General features: G+C 49.5%; 1 protein-coding gene across 6 annotated transcripts in view; it reads left to right on the forward strand.

Annotated features, from left to right (window-relative positions):
- Positions 1-21,110, forward strand: part of KMT2D (lysine methyltransferase 2D) — a 1,543,965-nt gene that overhangs the window by 175,441 nt on the left and 1,347,414 nt on the right. For all 6 annotated transcript variants that reach the window (XM_078685770.1, XM_078685786.1, XM_078685782.1 and 3 more), the window contains exon 6: positions 20,825-20,987. In XM_078685770.1, coding sequence (XP_078541896.1) covers positions 20,825-20,987 — 163 coding nt within the window. The remainder of the gene's footprint in view (positions 1-20,824; positions 20,988-21,110) is intronic.

Raw genomic sequence — 21,110 nt, forward strand, 5'->3', positions numbered from 1 at the left:
TGTCTCTAGAAGGAAGTCTGCTTTCTGCTTCTCTTCGTCGAGCTTGAGTTTGAATGCTGCTGCGGCAGATTTTATCACCGAGTTGTAGGCCCCGATGTCGTCCGGCGGCGAGGGCCTCGAAGGGTATGTGTCGACCGCCTCCTCCGGGCTGTCCGTATCTAGGTAATCCACCTCCTGTAGGTCAGAGGGGGCCGACTCTGCGTCCGTCCTGCTGTCCTCTTCCTCCCCATAGTTGTAACTATCGTAGGGATTCTCGTACTCTTCCTGGTCGTCGACCACCTCGACGTCCTGGTCTTGTTCCTCGACGACCTCGTCTTCCTCCTCGACCACCTCCACCACGGGTGGCTTGGTCTTGTGAGGGATCGTGAAGGCTTTCATCTTAGCGTCAATCTTTCTTCCGCTGCATGATGTTTTCCATTTCGGCCTCGAGGCGCCTTCTCTTTTTTTCCATCTCGGCCGCGTGTTCCGCGTCGGATGGTTCGGCCGTTCTTTTCGGCGGTTGGCTCAGCGCCGTGCCTTTCGGTGCCGAAGTTTTCGACGTCGAACCGGATTTTGGGTCTCTGGTCGTCGTCTGTAGTTTATGGTCCTTCTCCCTCGGCGTCGATCGATCCTTTTCGGGGACGATTTTCGACGTTTTCTGCTGTTCAGCAGCTCTCGGCGCCGGGGACTCCTTCTCAGAGGATCCGCTGGGCCTGTGAGTACTCGCGGACGCCACTTTTTTTGGCGTCGGCGCTTTCGGGGTCTTGCCCTCGATTCTTCGAGACTCGGAGTCTCTCGGGTTCTTGGGGGGCCGGAGAGTCTCCTACCTTATCAGAAGTCTTTGTGTAATCGGTCTCTACGACCGTGTAGCTGTCGTCTTCGGCGGCAGCGTTGTCTTCTTCCTCGGAGGACATCCCCAGCTCGTAGAGGGATGGAGTCGGGGCCTTCCCCTGCAGGGCTTCGTGCGCTACCCTCTGCCTCTCTCTCACACGAAGGGTCTTCGGGGCGAAGGCGGAGCAGGCGTTGCAGTCCCCGCTTTCGTGATTCACCGGTAGACAAAGGTTGCATACCGGGTGCTGGTCCTTCTGCGCGTACTTGTGGTGGCAGTTACGGCAGAACTTGAACGGCGTGTTGTCCATCATAGAGCGTCCAGGACCTCCCTGGTCGCGTGTTCGTCGACGGTCGTCGAGGATCTCGATGAAAAACGCCTTCTGCTTCGCTGATTGTTCGTCGATGAAGTTCCCTGGAGTCTTCAGATGACTTTTCTTTGTGTTTTCTGTATTTTCTTTCTTCTTTCTCCAAAAATGCCTGGAGCCCAAACGGGAACGATCCAGACCCGACCGCGGAAAAAAAGAATCTGAAGATGGCGCCCAGGAGTGGGAGCTCCCGCAGGAAGCATGCCGACGTCACCGGAAATACACCCAAGGGGGTGTGACGCCGACACCCACCTGGGCTACAAAAAACCCCCAAAAAAACCAAAGAAAAGACTACGAATCCGGACCCAACCACAAGACCGCGGAATAATGCACAGCATAGTGAATCCAGAAAGATTCACGCTGCAAAACTAAGGTTTGTACTGGAAGGACAACATTACCAGTTCAAAGTCCTTCCATTCGGAGTGACAACGGCACCACGAGTATTCACAAAGTGCCTAGCAGTAGTAGCAGCACATCTCAGAAGACAACAAATACATGTCTTCCCTTATCTGGACGACTGACTCATAAAAGCAAAATCATTCAATCAGTGTGTTCAACATACACATCAGACAATTCAAACATTGCACGACTTAGGGTTCACAATCAACTACACCAAGTCGCATCTGCAACCCTCTCAAATACATCAGTATCTAGGGGCTACAATAAACACGTCTACAGCTCTAGCGTATCCCAGAACAGCAAGGATACAGAGCATTCAAGCCTTAGTCACAGTCTTTCAACAGCAACACTCTCTGCAAGCCAGAGTGTTCATGAGACTAATAGGCATGATGGCATCTTCCATCTTCATAGTGCCATATGCAAGACTGCAAATGCGTCCGTTACAGGAATGCCTAGCACAACAGTGGAACCAGGCTCACGGTCAACTAACAGACCTGGTGTTCGTAGACAGCCGCACACATCGCTGTCTGCAGTGGTGGAACACTAAAAACTTGACAAAAGGGCGGCCGTTCCTCGAACCTGTTCCACAGCTAATGCTCACAGCAGACACATCCCTCACAGGATGGGGAGCCCATCTCCTACATCATACAACTCAAGGACCATGGAACACAACAAAAATTGTTCCATATCAACCATCTAGAGCTGCTAGCATTATTCTTGGCACTCAAAACATTACAAGTACAGAACAAAGCTGTCTTGATCCGGACGGACAACATGACAGCCATGTATTATATACAAAAACAAGGGGTGACACTCTCTCTACAACTGTCCCAGCTTGCGCAAGACCTTTGGAGATGGATGATTGCACAAAACCTATATCTGTTGACCGAGCACCTTCCAGGAGTTCACAATCGGATAGCAGATCTGTTGAGTCGGCTGACGCAACAAATTCACAAATGGGAACTACATCCACAGGTTCTTCAACCATTCTTTCGCAAGTGGGGTCATCCAGACATAGATCTGTTCACCACACAAGAAAACGCAAAATGCCCAAACTTCGCCGCCAGGTTTCCAAACCCGCAGTCCAAGGGCAATGCAATATGGATGAATTTGTCAGGCAGATTTGCGTACGCTTTTCCGCCAATACCACTAATACCACTAGTAGTACGCAAGCTCAGACAACAGTCTCTCAAACTAATCCTAGTAGCTCCCACATGGGCATGCCAACCGTGGTTCACCACACTACTAGAACTGTCTCTAGTTCCACACCAAAAGCTACAACTGACTCCATCCCTGCTAACAGAGAACCATGGAGACATCCGACATCCAGACCCAAATCAACTGAATTTGGCGATCTGGCTCCTGAAGTCCTATTCGGTTATCTTAACCTACCACCAGACTGTATGAACATTATTAAAGAGGCCAGGAGACCTACTACCAGAGCTTGCTATGCCGCCAAATGGAAGAGGTTTGCCATTTACTGCACCAATAACCAAATTGATCCCCTGGATGCTTCCATCCAGAATATCATTTGTTACCTTTTACATTTACTAAGGTGTAACTTGGCATATTCATCCATACGCTTATATCTTGCAGCAATTGCAGCATATTTACAGAATAGACCACATTTGTCTCTTTTCAGAGTGCCTGCAATTAAAGCATTTATGGAAGGATTAAAGAGAATCATTCCTCCCAGGTTGCCACCTTCTCCAGTATGGAACCTAAACGTGGTTCTTACAAGACTCATGGGACCCCCTTTCGAGCCTTTACATAAATGTGAACTGCAATTCCTTACATGGGAAACAGCTTTCCTTATTGCTATTACCTCCCTTAGAAGAGTAAGTGAGATACAAGCATTTACAATACACAAACCCTTTTTACAACTACATCGTAATAAAGTGGTCTTACGAACTAATCCAAAAATCCTTCCAAAAGTAATAACTCCTTTTCATTTAAACCAATCTGTCGAGTTACCTGTGTTTTTCCGAAACCCAGACTCTGTGGCAGAAAGGGCTCTACACACATTAGATGTTAAAAGAGCTCTTCTCTACTATATAGATAGAACTAAGTCTTTTAGAAAGACAAAACAACTGTTTGTGTCTTTCTCTCCACCGCATAAAGGCAACCCCATCTATAAAGGTAGAATTGCAAGGTGGATTGTAAAATGTATACAAATATGCTATCAAAAAGCAAAACGTACATTAACAGTTCCTCCTAGAGCGCACTCAACAGGCAAACTAGGAGCCTCTATGGCTTTCTTAGGAAACATCCCACTAGAGGACATATGCAAAGCAGCAACATGGTCTACAACACATACCTTCCCTAAACACTACTGTGTTGATGTGCAAGCCAAGCAGCAAGCTGCAGTTGGCCAAGCTGTCCTTAAAACGCTTTTTCAAACAACTGCAACAGATACAGGTGACCACCGCTAGGGGAGACACTGCTGCACTTCGATGCTAAGTGTAGTATCTGCAGCTCATATGCCTCGAACGGAAAATGCTACTTACCAGTATGCATCTGTTCTTGGCATGTAGAACTGCAGATTGCTACACACCCTCCTGCCTCCCCAGGACCTGTATCCGTTCCAGTTTTATCTTACTTAGATGCACACACATGGACATCCTTTTTCTTTACTTTTACTAACTCCATCATTTCCCACCATGCCGAAAAACAATCTAAGGATGGAGCCGATGCCCATGCGCACTATCGTCCAAGGGAGGAGTCACCTATCTCGTGACTACAAAAACTTCTTCCAAGACGACAACAACATGCAATCATCTGAGCCCAACATCAGGTGGCGATCTAATGCTAAGTGTAGCAATCTGCAGCTCTACATGCCAAGAACAGATGCATACTGGTAAGTAGCATTTTCCATATATATCTTTAGCATTTCTGTAACAGAACATAAACGCTTTCGCTTTTAAAACATAGCTTTTATTTGTAAAGGAAAGGACAAAGTAATAGAAGACATTGTTAGCCTTTAGGCTGCATAGATAAGCCATCAGGGAATAAACTGGCACCATGCTTTTAAGACCTCCATACTCCCATCATGCCCCACAGGTGACAATTGGGTCACTTCTTTATTCTGGCTCCTTCTGTGAGGATCCTGGAGCAGTGAGCTTGCCAGTTTTTGACTTTTCTGTCAAGAATTGGCATCTAGAAGTCGTTTTTCTGACATTCATTTGATGGTTTTAAGTACAAGCTGTACTTCTAACCTGTTTTTCTCTTCTCACTATTTTGCTACATTTTTTAGTAAAAAAAATGCCAGCCTTTTTTAACAAATGTCCTTGAGAGAATCACGCTGCATGTCTTACAGGAGAGAGGAAAGGTGAGATCTCAAGTGTCCTTGAAGGGTCTCAACAACCTTTCAAAGAGCCCTCCTCTCACGAAAGATCTGAGCACAGGGGCAGGAAGGAAGAGAAGACACCTCTCTGCTTCTCAGTTGATGGAGAGAGGTAGACGTCGAGATAGATACCAGTCAGCATTCCGATCGATATCTGAAAGACCTCTGCAGTATGCGACGACGTTGAGGGAGAAATTACCATCGTGACAATCAACACTAACCACGTCGACGAAGGAAAATACTTTGTCGAGACTGCTTACTTCTGTGTCGGGTACTGAAGTCTATAGATCGTCGTCACAGTCGGCGATACGTTAGTAGACGTCAAAAAACAAGCTTGGGTCGGCATGAACCTCTCACCACGCCACCAGTTGATGTTGATAACTCGGGTAGATGCTCAACGATGGGGGACATTCTACTCCACTGACGTCAGGACATAGACATTCAGCGTCTAGAACCACTCCGTCATCCAGACATAGATGGTCTACGTCAGACTCCGCCGACGTCAGTACAAAGGTGTTCAACATCAAGATTGTCAAGGTAGAGACCTCCGTCGTTGCACATGTCGCCACCTGCAAAGAGACAGAGGACTTCTGTTGATCTGGCAGAAGATGCACATTTTGCTTCCAGAGTCGTACTAACGCTGAGACCTCCCTTGACGACAATAGAAGTACAAGTGGCTGAATGGTAGAGATCGCCATCAGGATCTAGGCGGTCGATGTCGAGAGGGACATCATCCTCCCCAGGGATCAGGATTGTGCAGATTATTCTGTGGTTCGGGAGCAACAGGCACCACTAGTCGATTTTTCATCACACTGGTCACAAAGTGTGAAAGTGGAGAGTACCAAGACGCAGTCCAGGTTTGGACTTTTCACAAACTACTACTCAGTTGGTACTCCTCCTCCAGCAATTGGTACGAGGTCTCCTCGAAGATCTCCAAGGAGAGCATGGTCTCCTTCTACAAGAAGGTCTTGTTCTAAAACACCCCTCAGGTGATCTTATCATAGGTCTCGGTACTCTCAATCATCCAGATCTCGGACACTGGCAAAGGTCCACAGACACGAATGTCTAGATAGTCTGTTCAGGACTATTCACCCACGCTGTCTGCGACCCCAGGGTTTTACCAGTAGAAAATCTCACCTTCAACAAGGTCCTAGGTAGAGATTCCACGTAGCAGAATATTGAGTCTTGCACCAACCACATCTGCATCTGTAATGTTTGAGATGCTGCATCACAAGTCATCCTTCCGCTGGTCCCTCGTCTGCTGGAACCAGCCCTTCAGACTTTCTTACACCAGTGTCGATAGGGTCTGCATCATTGCACATTTCAAAGAAATATAAAGCACCAGACCAGGACCCACTTTTCCCAAGAGCTGATGTGTTCCCCCCCCTCTGTTCCCCCCTCTGTTCCCCCCCTCTGTTCCCCCCCTCTGTTCCCCCCCTCTGTTCCCCCCCTCTGTTCCCCCCCTCTGTTCCCCCCCTCTGTTCCCCCCCCTCTGTTCCCCCCCTCTGTTCCCCCCCTCTGTTCCCCCCCTCTGTTCCCCCCCTCTGTTCCCCCCCTCTGTTCCCCCCCCTCTGTTCCCCCCCCTCTGTTCCCCCCCTCTGTTCCCCCCCTCTGTTCCCCCCCTCTGTTCCCCCCCTCTGTCCCCCCCCTCTGTCCCCCCCCCTCTGTTCCCCCCCCTCTGTTCCCCCCCCTCTGTTCCCCCCCCTCTGTTCCCCCCCCTCTGTTCCCCCCCTCTGTTCCCCCCCCTCTGTTCCCCCCCCTCTGTTCCCCCCCCTCTGTTCCCCCCCCTCTGTTCCCCCCCCTCTGTTCCCCCCCCTCTGTTCCCCCCCCTCTGTTCCCCCCCTCTGTTCCCCCCCCGTTCCCCCCTCTGTAACCCCCCCTGTTAACCCCCCCTGTTAACCCCCCCTGTTAACCCCCCCTGTTAACCCCCCCCTGTTAACCCCCCCCCTGTTAACCCCCCCCCCTGTGTGTTCCCCCCCGTGTGTTCCCCCCCGTGTGTTCCCCCCCTCTGTTCCCCCCCCTGTCCCCCCCTCTGTTCCCCCCCCTGTCCCCCCCTCTGTCCCCCCCCTCTGTCCCCCCCCCCCTCTGTTTACCCCCCCCTCTGTTTACCCCCCCCTCTGTTTACCCCCCCCCCTCTGTTTACTCCCCCCCCCTCTGTTTACTCCCCCCCCCCCTCTGTTTACCCCCCCCCCCCTTCGGTTCCCCCCTCCTGCTGGGAGGACAAAGTGACTCTCTCACAAATGGCCAAGGATTCCCTTTGATGGTGGATAAAGTGTCCTCATTTGTTGAAAGGGTTACCTTTTCATCAGGACCTTCCTAGCCAGATGCTCATCACGGATGCGTCGCTCCAGGGCTGGGAAGCCCACATGTGCTCTCCACGTTCAGGGGTAGTGGTCAGAAGCAGAGAAGGGGTACCATATCAAAATGTTGGAACTGAGGGTAATTTTTCCCTTCCATCCAGTCATGCACCCGGTTAGTTCAAAGGTACAATACCACCACCATGCATTACCTGAACAAATGAAGGAATCGGGTCAACGCCCTTATCTCTAGAGGCTCAAGATATATGGAAGCGGCTACTGGCTAGAGGTTTGACTATCTCTGCGATCCATCTCCCAGGCACACTCCATGCACGAAGACGCCCTCAGTCGCAACTTCGTCGAAGCTCAAGACTGTGTGTTAAACGATGAAGTTGCTGATATTTTCCAATGATTGAAATTCCAGGCATCGATCTGTTTCTAGATGCCTCAAATGCAAAATGCAGCGTCTTTGCATCCAGGTATCCCCAACCAGGCTCCAGAGGGAATGTGCGTTTGATCTGCTGGCCATAGACATTACTGTACGCTTTTCCTCCAATACCACTCATCCCTCTGATCATCAAGTTTTACGGAGCCAAGACCAGGATGATTCTCATCGCACTGGAGTGGCCTAGCCAATGGCGGTATCAGAACCTTCTTCACCTCTCCGAGACACCACGCAGGAGGTTGCCATGCAGACAGGATCTCCTCTCCAAATTCGAGGGGAAATCGTTCCACCCCAACCTTCCCTCTCTGAGCTTGACGGCATGACTCCTGAATTATTCCAATATGGACATCTAGGTATTTCACAATACTCTATGAACATTTAAGAAATAATCTAGGGGGCCATCTATAAGGAAGTCTTGCGCTTTCAAATGGAAATGTTTCTATTTGTAATGCATCAACAATGGTCGTAATCCCATCCTAAGGCTAGAGCAAATTATCCTTCTGTACTTATTGCATTTGGCCAAATCTGGGCTCCAGTTCGGATCGATTAAGGTGCACCTGGCGGCCATTACAGCATATCTTAAGGGACCCACAGGTTTCTGTCTTGTAAATGCATGTAGTTAAGGACTTCCTTGATGGCACCACAGGCTAGCTCGATGTCCTGCTGTTACTGAGGCACGTCGCTTCTCCCCCTTCCTCTCACCTTCGGTTTCCGTGGTTTGCTTCGAAGACGGGGCTGGCCGCGGCAGGGGCCGCGGTGAGGACCAGCGATATTTCCAGCACGTGGAATGCTTCTGAGGCGTCAGTGGTATCTGCTGCTGCAGCAGCAGCAGCAGTGGTGGGGGCGGCGACCTAACTAGCTGTTTGGTGCCTCCCCACAGTATCTCTACTATGAATCTGAAGTGGCAGAGATCCGAGCGGCAGAGCTCCGATTAGGGAGCCGACGGCGGCCATAGGAGTTGCAACACGCAGAGCACACAGAGCCAGCTGAAGCAGTTAGAGGAGCATGGAAGCAAGGATTGTTGGCACCGCTGGGCGGCGTCAGTGAGGAGTCCCTGAGCCATGGAGGATGTGCGCAACGCAGCAAACAGTGATTATCCAGGCACCACAACACCCGGCACTGAGGATTCAGAATCACGGTAGGAGATATATGTTAAATCGAGGCAAGGCAAAACTTGGATCCAGGCAGTAGTTAAAATTTCATCAGAATCCCTCAAGAGTGTCAGCATATGCCTACATTTCTCTGCTCACAGTATAGGCTTGCTGCCAGGGTGTTTCATAGCTGCCCTTTTGTTGCCTTTTGCGTGGTCTGGCTATAAGTGTCTTGGCGACTTTGGGATTTGCGCTAAGCTTGCGGAGACCAGGTGGCCCCACCTACGATGAGGCGTCCTATTTAGAATAGCGAATCATAGCCCAGTGAAGAAAAGATAACGAAGGGTTTGGACTGCAAGCTGTGTGACAGATGACCTTGAGAGGGTCAACAAGACTAGCAGGAGCTCCACCTGCATCCCCCACCCCTCCATTGCTAACTCGGAAGGCTAGGAGTCCAGCAGCACAGTCCCATATCTTGGCAGCCAAAGCGGAAAGCAAGAGGAGAAACTATTATTGCGAGCTCACAAGTGGCTCTTTTGTCTCGGAAGTCTTCTCCCATGTTGTCCAGTTCCCCTGAACAACTTCAGGTTCACTAGCGTCCTCTCCAGAAAATAGGACTGAGGGCAAAGGCAGGGTGAAAGTGGAAGTAACGCACGCTCGGTTTAATTTGGAAGCGGAGCAAGGCCTGGATAGAGTGCTAGAGGAGGCAACATTACGCCATTCCAGTACTATGCAAGCTGCAAGTGTAGACAGTAACACTGAGATGTTCGGAGCGCCATTTGCGGCCGTGTTAGATAATTGGAGCCTAGAGCTGGATTACCCTTGCAAGAGGTCACCTTTTTTTTTTTAATTTATTTTTTTAAATCACAAACCTAACCAGATGACTAACAAGGCAGCTGCAACAGAAAAGTTATTTCCTGAAGAGGCTCCCCCAGTTAACCAGGGAAAAGGTGCTACCGCCACTGTAGTTACTGTGGTTCCTCAAGGCAAGGAGCGGGACTTTCTTGTTCATAACTGGAGATGCATATAGTAAATATGGAATCATTTTCATTTGTAGTACTTTGTGATGGGATAATTGCATTTCCTCCAAACATTTTCATGAATCTCAAGATTGATTTAGTAATAGCTGCTGATTTTGCATTCTTACTAACCTTCTAGTTTAACAATGATAATGTTTCGTCAAAGGTTACGCCGAGATAATTATATTGTTCAACTACCTTAATTACATTTTCTCCTGAAGTCCACTTTTTAGATTGTATAGACTGTCCAAACGTCACAATTTTTGTTTTTCACAAGTTAGCTATCAAACCATTCACTGTATTATACGTGTGTAATTGATTCAGTTGATACTGGAGTCCTTTTGGAGTTAGTGACAAGATTACTATATCATCCACATATGCTAGATATGGTATCTTTTTGCTTCCTTGTTTAGGTGCCACGCCCATATCTGAACTTGGCATCAAATCTATATCTGCAATATACAAAGAAAATAACTCGTGCAAGGACCCAGCCTTGGTTAAGACTATTTATGGTATCCATTTTTGGTGATAATGTATTGTCATGAGCCAATTTCACCCTAATCCAGGTTTCCAAATGCAGGTCAATAATACAATTTAGAACCCAATCAAATGCTGTGGAATAATCCACAAAACAGGCGAATAACGTTATCTTCCGCAAGCTTGCCTTTTTTCCTAATAGGGCCAATGAAGCAATATTATCAAGTGTCGAACACCCTGAGAAAAATCCGGTTTGAGTTATTGGTATTAATGATTTTTCCTCGCTCTTGACCTTAGTTTATTTTGAAGGTGTTTTGCTCACAGTTTCCCTTCAAAATCCAACAATGCTATTAGTCTGTAGCTGGATGGATCATCTTTAGGGCCTTGCTTATAAATTGGATGGACAATCGCTCCTTTCCAGGAACAAGGTATTATTCCATATTTAATTACCTGTGAAAACAGCTGTTTTAGCATTGCACTCCAAAAGGTTATGTTTAACTTTATCAAGTCTATAGGGATACCATTTGGTCCTGCTGCCTTGGATGTGCGAAAGCTCGTTATTAGTTCAACAATTTCTTCTTCTGTTATTTTTGCAAATGTTCAATCAGCTTTAGATGTCGTATATTTACATGTTACAGATTTGTATAGAGCTTTGATGTGATTGTCCCACTTATTGCTTGGGATAAATAGGTTGTCTGGCTGTTTATATGAATTTGTGCCGTGTCCCACCAGGGACCAGAATGCTCACTCATTTCTATTTAATATAGGATGGTATAATTTAGCATAGGCAGTGTTCACACTATCGCTATTTTTATGTAAAATCCTAATCTTAAATTCTGTCTTTATGTCTTGTATTTTCGAGTTGCACTCATTAGAGATCAGGAATTTTAAGATATGTTGCATCATCTTGCGATAGATTCTCTTTGATTCAGTTAATTCTGAAGTCTTCATTGCGTTTATTTATTCGCGGCTACTGTATACTTGCCACAAGACTAGATAATATATTTTTTAGAATAGATTGCCAGGCATTCAACCAGCTGTCTCTTGTCTTTAATAGACCAATATGTTTTCGGTACTAGATACCATGGTTACTTTGAGGTTAGATGCCTTCACTTTTCACATATTGTTCCAAATAAGTCTTTTCCCATTCACAGCAGTCAATCTGCCACTGTTGGCCGTTGCATGGGTTTCCCAATAATCATGCTTAATGCTGATTACTAACCTTTGAGGATCATGATCACTCTCGGATCTTGGTGTAATAGCATATTTTTTACATAAATGAAAAAAAGCATAATGGACAAATCTAAAATCTGTAATGGAAAACCCCATCGGCCCACTAAAAGTTCAAGAGGCTGGTTGATCTTCTTCTAGCCTTCCATTAAGATTTCTGTATCCTAGATCTGTCAGTAAGTCATATGTGTACTTGATAGAAGCACCAATCTTTTTTGGCTTGTTCTCTAAAGGAAATACAGCTTGCGGGATGTTATAACCCATGTCTGGTTCATCGCTATTTAAAGGGTTAACCGCCAAAGGCAGTAAAGTTTGATTAAAATCTCCCGTTATTATAACCAACATATGTTCATTCGCTGCCATTATTTGTTGCAGTTCATCTAATGTCCGATAACTGCACTTATTTTTCACCAGATGAGGCGGGAAATATATGTTTGATTATCAAACACTTGATAGAGTTTTGCTGTATTAAGAGAACTGGCAATATATATATTGAGGTTGTTTAAATTTTTTTGCTTGTCACACATAATTTAGAACTTATTAATGTTGTCAATCCTCTGCTTGGTTTTCCGAACGCATTCTTTTTTGCTTGAACTTCATGTGTTGTAAAATTGTGAATATTTAAATTCACTGAATGCCAGGTTTCCTGTAGACCTATTATATATTGATCTAGTAAAAAGCTCATCATTTTAGCCCCTGATTTTTTTTAGTTGCTCAAAACCTGCCATATTCCACGATAAAAAGAACTCACTTTGTTGGGCTTTCCTTATATCAGTTCTATTAGGAATACTTAGCCACATATGGGTGCTGCATCACCCTGAAACAAGGAGCATCTGCAAATGGCTGACTGTTATCATGTGTTTTCCTTGCAGTGATCTGAACATTTTCAAATCTGATATCTTCAGCACCTTTGTACCGATGTCTAGTGCTTGGTGGCAATTTTTCATATTATGCTTGTCTGTTGGCAGTTCTCATAATATGTGGATATTTGCGTTTCCCCGGCTGTCTGATTATAATCCCCCAGTCGGTTAGAATTTCTTTAATACCCAGAACATCTGGAGCCATAGTCTGGGATGCCCATGTTGTTCTGGTGATTTTGTAGGCAGAATTAACTGCATTATCTGAGATAAAACGGACAGTAACAAGTGATTTTAAGTAAAGTTCTTTCAGACTTTCAAAACAGTTTAATAACTTTATTATGTTTTACCGATTTTAGTATGTCGTGGTCGCTTTCTGATTTATATAAAAGTATAAAGTCAATTGTACAGTTTTCTTCACTAAATGAGCATTCTTTATATAATGACTTAGTCTCTTGAATTGGCTTCCCTTTATTTGGTCTTTGGGGCTCCCCCCAGTTTGTCTGCTGAATACCCACAGAACCGTCATTGTGTACATTTTCCAAGTCTGAGCAATTTTTCACTGCCTCAGTTTTCCCTGTATTTACTTGACGTCTTACATCCCGGTCTTCTAACTTTTCAGTTATCCCTAAATTACCATCCATAATTATTTTCAATAGAATTGGTAAAGGCGTAATTCTAGCCTCCTTTTGTGTACATATGTTGCCCAAAGATGTACTAGGATTGTGTGTTCCATGCTGTACTACTTCACTATACCTTCGTTGTGGTACTATTATAGGGCAAGTATTTGTTAGTGCCTTAATTTTAGGTAAATTAACTGAAGTCAATACAGCCCTATTTACCACTCTTGGTGCGGTTTCCTGCTCTGATGTTTTGTCTTCTGATATTGTAACTTTATCTTGAATTACAAAAAGACATGATTCTTCACGACTTGGCCAGTGTACATCTGACTTATGAGCCCCATCAAGATTGCTATCACTGTATTCTTTTACCTTTTTTGTTGATGTATTAAAAATTGGGAAGTTCTCACTTTCCTTTGGCACTAGAACACCAGGCCGTATTTGTTTGATTGCATTTTTTCTCATGCGCTTTAATTTTTTTAGTCCTCTATCACTTAAGGGGCGAAGCCCTTTCAATGTCCATCGACTTGTGTTCCAAGACAGATGTTTGTCTTTATTTTTTGCCTCCACCAATACAATTACAGTGTCAATTCTATATCTGAAAGAAACAGGTTAGTATTAGATTCCTTACCTTAGAATATCCCCAGGCGTCAGTCTGGATCCGGAAACTTTTGCGTAGCAGTACCCCTGCGCGTCGGTAGGCGTCGTCTGCAGGCGTCTCCTGCGGCTCCGCGTCCGTCGTCGGCGTCGTGCGCCGTGATGACGTCGCTGGAGTATATAGACGCCGCCTCCGCGCGCTGACGTCAGTTCTTCTTTTTTCCGCGCCAGTTAGCGCAGATCCGAAGAGCAGTACTCCGGTCTTTTGCCCAAAGTTTTGAATCTTATCTTTATTACTTAAGGTGCCGGTAGGATGCCCGGTTTTAAGAATTGTGACGGGTGTGACCGCACGATGTCGGTCACGGACCATCACCGACTCTGCCTCCGGTGCCTGGGCCCAGACCACGGCGTGGACGACTGCGTCGATTGCCGGGCCTTGACGAGTAAAGCTAGACGGGAGCGGTCCCGCAAGCTACTCGAGCTCCGGGTGTCGGCCCCGCGTCGAGAGCGGTCCCGGTCCGGACGGAGGTCTAGGGAGCGATCGAGGTCGCGGAGCCGTCACGAGCGCTCCGAGAGTCGTCACCATTCATCTGGTTCCTCAGGTAGGAAGCACAAGAAGTCGGGGCGTCGTCATCGTACCCCCGACTCCCCCCCGATGCGGCCGGTGGTTTGGGTGGCCCCACCCCCGCGGCTCCGCGTGAGTCGCCGGCGCGGCCTGCTCCATACCCTACGGTCCCTGGGCAAGGCGCGTCGCCCGAGGAGATAGAGGAGTTCCTCATGGCCATGAGGGCGCTCTCTCCTCCGACGGGGCCTACGGCGCCCGCGGGCCCGGTGGTCCCGTCCGGGGGCCCTGGCGGTTCGGGTGCTCCTGCCCCGACGCCGTCGGGTGCTCCTGCCCCGATGCCGTCGGGTGCTCCTGCCCCGACGCCTTCGGGTGCTCCGGCCCCGACGCCGTCGGGTGCTCCGGCCCCGACGTCGCCGGGTGCTCCGGCCCCGACGTCGCCGGCGGCTCCGGCCCCGGCGCCGCAGGGGCCTTCAGGGTCGACACCGGCTGGTCCACCGGCCTCTCCGGCGCCGATTCCATCGGGGCAACCCACGGTGCCGCCCCCGCGCGGCGTCGGGGCTCCGTCGCCGGCTCCGGGCGGCGCCGCCCCCATTCCCTCTCCGACTCCGGACGCGGAGTCGGACCGGCGTCGCCCGACGCAGAGTCCGGCGCCGAGGGGGTCTGTTGACCCCGGGGAGCCGGTCTACATTGTTGACTCCGAATATGGTGAGGAGGTAGATTACGGAGGACCCTCTGACCCGCGAGTGTCAGTACGATGTGGACTGGACAGGTGACTTGGGTGACGTCAGTGGTCTGGATGACTCCCCCAACCCTGGCTTTGTCTCGCCTCCTACCGTGGCTACGGAGGAGGGGGCAGCTTATTCAGTGGTGTTGATGAGGGCTGCCAAGGCCTTACACCTTGAGCTCTCCGTCGCGGCCGTGAGGACTAACATCCTCACTGAGGTACTCAAACCGCAGTCATGCCCACAGGAGCCACTGCTGCCGTTCAATGAGGCCTTACCTGATGTTCTTTTGGGCACGTGGTCCAGGCCCGCTTCAGGTTCGCCTGTTGATAGGAACGTGGCCAGACGCCACCGTCCGTGTACGGATGACCCAAAGTTCTTGTCCACCCATCCCACCCCTGAGAGCCTGGTGATCCAGGCCCCGACTTCCCAGTCCGCATTCCCGTCGGCCCCGCTTGACCGGGAATCTAAGAGGTACGACCAGTATGGTAAGAAGGTCTTTTCGTCCCTGAGTCTGGGACTGCGGTCTTGCAACACCGCATGCCTCTTAGGCCGCTACACCCACTCTCTGTGGGATACGGTCGCGGAACTGTGCCTGAATGCCCGCTGGAGGTACGGGCTAAGCTCGGCAAGGCTATGATTGAAGGCCGAGACGCAGCGAGATACTCCATAAGGTGTGGTCTTGATACGACCGACTCACTGGGCAGAGCGATGTCCACGACGGTGGCGATTCGTCGCCACGCCTGGCTGAGGTCCGCCAATTTCTCGGCAGATGTCCAGAATGCATTGATGGACATGCCGTTTGATGGCAGTCGCCTGTTTGGTGACAAAGCGGACCACGCGCTGGAACGCTTCAAGGACTCCAGGGTCACGGCCAAGTCCTTGGGTCTCTCGACCCAGCGCCAGCAAACGGGTTCGTTTCGCTCCTTTCGTGGCCACGGAAGGGGCGGTCCCACACGTGCTGCCAGCCACGCGCCGCGACAGACTTCTCAACGCGGCGGCGGCCGTGGGAACCGCCGTGGTGGCGGTCGGGGACAGCAGCGAGGTCAGTCCACACCTCCCCCCGCAGCTTCTGCCTCTAAATCCTCCTAGTCCGTGCTTTCAGGCCCATGTGACGCCGGTGGGCGGCAGGGTTCGCCATCACCTCTCCCACTGGCGCACGATAACATCGGACAGGTGGGTGCTGCAGCTCGTCCGAAGGGGCTACTCCCTCCCCTTCGAGACCACTCCTCCAGCCATGCCACCGCAGAACCACCGTGTGTCGGGGGACCACTTGACACTTCTGCAGGAGGAAGTTACGGCCCTCTTGGCCAAGCGGGCCATCGAGCGCGTTCCTGGGCCAGAAGTAGGGTGTGGTTGCTACTCCCACTACTTTCTGGTACCCAAGAAGGACAAAGGGGGTCTACGTCCTATCTTGGACCTAAGGGACGTCAACGGCTTCCTCCGGAAGGAGAAGTTCAAGATGTTGACATTGGCTCAGGTCTTGGCTGCTCTAGACCCGCAAGACTGGATGGTAGCGTTGGACTTGCAGGATGCGTATTTTCACATCCCCGTCCTGCCGGCCCACCGGCGTTACCTGCGGTTCACGGTCGGCCAGGAGCATTTTCAGTTTATCGTGCTCCCCTTCGGCCTTACCAGCGCCCCACGGGTGTTCACAAAGGTGATGGCGGTGGTCGCAGCCCATCTGCGCAGATCAGGGGTGTCAGTCTTCCCCTATCTAGACGACTGGTTGTTGAAGGCGGGCTCGCCCCAGACAGTCGTCCACCACCTTCAGATGACGGCAGACCTCCTGCATGGGCTGGGGTTTTCCATCAATGTGCCGAAATCACACCTGTGTCCCTCCCAAAAGCTCCTTTTCATCGGAGCGGTTCTCGACTCGGCGCAGTTTCGGGTCTATCCACCGGAACGGCGGGTCCAGGATATACAGGCTTTGATTCCCATCTTCCAGCCGTTATCCCGGGTTTCGGTCAGGTTGACGCTACGGCTACTGGGGCTGACGGCTTCCTGCATCCTTCTGGTGCATCACGCCCGGTGGCGGATGCGGGCTCTGCAGTGGGACCTGAAGTTTCAGTGGGCCCAGCATCAGGGCAACTTGTCCGACCATGTCTTGATCTCGGAGGGCACTGCGAGACAACTGCAGTGGTGGCTTACGGACCGCGATTGGGTCAGAGGCAGACCCCTCTCCCTTCCCCAGCCGGAGCACGTTGTTGTGACGGACGCGTCCCTCCAGGGCTGGGGAGGCCACTTGGGAGAGGCGGAGATCAGAGGCATCTGGTCTCCGGCGGAGTCCCGGCTCCATATAAACCTGTTGGAGCTACGGGCGATTCGTCTAGCACTGAAGGCATTCCTCCCCTTTGTCAACGGGAGTGTAGTGCAGGTGTTCACGGACAACACCACCGCCATGTGGTACTGCAACAAACAAGGCGGGGTGGGGTCGTGGACCCTTTGCCAGGAGGCCCTGCGTCTCTGGCAATGGCTGGAACGTCAGGGCGTGACTCTGACGGTTCAACACCTGGCCGGTTCTTTGAACGCCAGGGCGGACGAACTCAGCCGTCGGTGCTCGATGGATCACGAATGGCGTCTGAACTCGGACGTGGCGCAAGGCCTCTTTCTGCGATGGGGAGAGCCTTGGTTAGATCTATTCGCCACAGAAGAGAACGCGCAATGTCGTCAGTTCTGCGCGTTGCAGTTTCCAAGACGGCACTCGCACGGCGACGCCTTTCGACGCGAGTGGAGTTGCGGTCTGTTATACGCCTTTCCGCCTATACCACTTCTGCCCAGAGTGCTGAAGAAGATCAGGCGCGACCGGGCCCAAGTCATCCTTCTGGCTCCGGACTGGGCTCGAAGGTACTGGTATCCCGAGCTACTCAGCATGTCAGTCGGTCCCCCGATCCGCCTGCCCCTTCAGGAGGACCTTCTGTCGCAGCAGCAGGGGACGGTCCTCCACCCGAACCTGTCCAGCCTCCACCTCCATGCGAGGAGATTGAGCGGCGGCAGTTGAGGCCATTCGACTTGCATCCTGAAGTCTGTGATGTGATTCTGGCAGCCAGGCGTCCCTCCACGAAGTCGGTATACGCCTGCCGGTGGAACAGATTTGTGGCATGGTGCACAGCAAAGGCTGTGGATCCTCTTTCTGCCCCTCTTTCCGAGGTTCTCCTCTTTCTTTTCTCTCTTGCCCAGCAGGGCTCTGCTCTGGGCACTATCAAGGGCTACCTTTCTGCCCTTTCGGCCTTTCTGAGGCTGCCTGATCAACCTTCTTTGTTCAAGTCTCCTATTGTAACAAGATTCTTGAAGGGCATCACACACATGTATCCACCTGTTCCATTTGTGATGCCTCAGTGGGGCTTGAACCTGGTCCTGACCTTCTTGATGTGTGCTCCCTTCGAGCCACTTCATTCCTGTCCTCTCCGTCTCCTGACTTTAAAGACGGCCTCCCTGGTTGCCATCACCTCTGCCAGGAGAGTGAGTGAGCTCCAGGCTCTTTCTGTCAAACCTCCTTTCATGTCCATTCATCCAGACAAGGTGGTTCTGAGAACTAGACCCTCTTTCCTGCCCAAAGTAGTCTCTGCTTTTCACATCGGGCAGTCCATCACCTTACCCTCCTTCTTCCCGCCTCCGCATCCTTCGAAGGATGAAGAGCGGCTCCATCGTCTGGACCCAAAACGTGCGCTTTCATTTTACATGGAACGCACACGCCAGTTCCGGGTGGATGACCAACTGTTTGTTGGCTACGTGGGTGCGAAGAAGGGACGGGCGGTGCATAAACGGACCATCTCTCGGTGGGTCGTTCTGTGCATCAAAGCGTGCTACTCTTTGGCTCGGAAGGAGCCACCTGTTGGGCTGAGGGCCCATTCCACTCGGGCCACGGCGGCTACTACTGCCATGGGCCGGGGAGTCCCTTTGCAGGACATTTGCCAGGCGGCTACGTGGGCCTCGCTGCACACCTTTGCGAGGCACTACTGCCTGGACAGTCAAGTCCGGAGGGATGGCTTCTTTGGCCGTTCGGTCCTCCAGGACTTTCTGGTGTAGGATTGTATCGGTTCGCAGACCCACCACCGGGGTTGGTATTGCTGGGGTATCTATTCTAAGGTAAGGAATCTAATACTAACCTGTTTCTTTCAGATGAACAAGTTACTTACCTTCGGTAACGATATATCTGTAAGAAACAGTAGTTAGTATTAGATTCCTTACCGCCCCGCCCATCCTCCCCGTTCTGCGAACTGATACCTAGGGTTAAGGACATCCCTTTCAGGGCCCTAGTTTCAAATGGCACCAGTGTTGGTTCTCGCATGGCTCTGCGTGTTCTGGCGCGGAAAAGCTATGTACAAAGAACTGACGTCAGCGCGCGGAGGCGGCGTCTATATACTCCAGCGACGTCATCACGGCGCACGACGCCGACGACTGACGCGGAGCCGCAGGAGACGCCTGCAGACGACGCCTACCGACGCGCAGGGGTACTGCTACGCAAAAGTTTCCGGATCCAGACTGACGCCTGGGGATATTCTAAGGTAAGGAATCTAATACTAACTACTGTTTCTTACAGATATATCGTTACCGAAGGTAAGTAACTTGTTCGTTTGGAGCTGTCTTGATTTACATTGCTTATTTAATCATTAGCTTCCGTAAAATACTCTCCAGTATCCGGATGTGCATTTTTATTGATATAATTCACTCTGCAATTCCCAATTTTGTTTGCTAATAATTGTAATAGGTCAACAATATCATCCATATGCTCCAGATGTTTTACGGCTTTAATTAGTTCGCCCATGCCCTGTTTTATCGATGACAATATTGCAGAATTTGCCTTTATTGATACCATTTCTGCTGCAATTTGTCTGATAGTTGACCTGTTAAGTCAGTAAATTCAATGTATAGTACGATGTCTACAAACTTGCTACCACAGCTAAGTGATTGCTACACTCAACTCTAAGAGCTCACTCTACAAGTTAAAAAATGACCCCTCTATGGCTTTCCTGGGGAACATTCCACTAGCAGATATCTATAAAGCAGCTACATGCAATAGCCCACAGAACAATACTATGCCGATGTCTTGGCTAATCAACTACCTAGAGTAGGTCCAGCTGTATTAAGAACACTTTTTCAAACATTTATGTCCACTATTAGCTTGCCACCTTTTTTTGGGGAGCACTGCTTTACATTCGATGCTAAGCATATGTCTCTATGGCCAACACATGCTACGAATGGGATATGTTACTTATCCTGTAAGCATCTGTTTGTAGCATGTAGTGCTGTCGATTCATATGCACCCACCCTCCTCCTCGAATGCAATAGCGAACATACACACATCTATTCTAAAACACTCACTCTTAACAAAACTTTGCTTGTATGTTCATCCTTACTGTCACTCAACTGCTCCTATCCTAAGCCTGATGAGCCAAAAAACAATCTAACAAAGGAGCAGATAACCATGCGCAATACAGGCTATTGGAGTCCCCATACCTCGGGATTAGAAGAATGTCTTTGAAGAAAAACAAGTTAAAAACTTCCAAGCCCAACACTAGATGACAGGAGTATATTAAGCATATGACTACGGCACTACACGCTTCGAAAAGATGCTTACGGGGTAAGTTACATATTCCTTTCCTTGTGTGGCACTGGTTTTGCAACGCAATAGGTTTTATAAAAAGTTACATACTCTGTCCCTTTTTTGTAATGAAGGTGAACATTGAGGAATGACTTCGTCTTTCCATTGCACCCACAATGTTTAGCCGTATTTTCGTATGCAGCCATCGGATTACAAAATTAGGAGCACTTAGCAGCCAATTAAAAATGTATATATTGCAAAACCAGTGTTTGAGGTGAGATACTGTATTCATCGAAGTTGCTTGTTCTGAAAGCGTCTGGGCCAAAGACTCAATGGCCCTGGATTATTTCTAGATTGGTTGTAATAAAAATTGATGTGGTCCCTTACTCAGTTCATCATGTCCTATCTGTGTGTGTAACCCAAGTTCTGTCTAAATTTACAGAAATGTGAATACTGTACACGGAACGGGGCTACCATTCGGTGTCACTCTGAGGGCTGTTTGCGACTATATCACTTCCCCTGTGCAGCAGCAAGTGGTTCGTTCCAGTCTCTGAAGACCTTAAAGCTGCTGTGTTCTGAACACCTGGACCAGGCAGTTGCACTTGGTAATTAAAAAAATAAATATAATATGGTTATAAATCGCACTGTGCTCAGAGTTGTGACTGAGCTATCACAATGTATATGTTAAAAACACGAAGACATTGAATCGGTATTTGGGGGGGAGGGGT

The sequence above is a fragment of the Lissotriton helveticus genome, chromosome 1_1 (genome assembly GCF_964261635.1).
Source record: "Lissotriton helveticus chromosome 1_1, aLisHel1.1, whole genome shotgun sequence".
Lineage (NCBI taxonomy): Eukaryota > Metazoa > Chordata > Amphibia > Caudata > Salamandridae > Lissotriton > Lissotriton helveticus.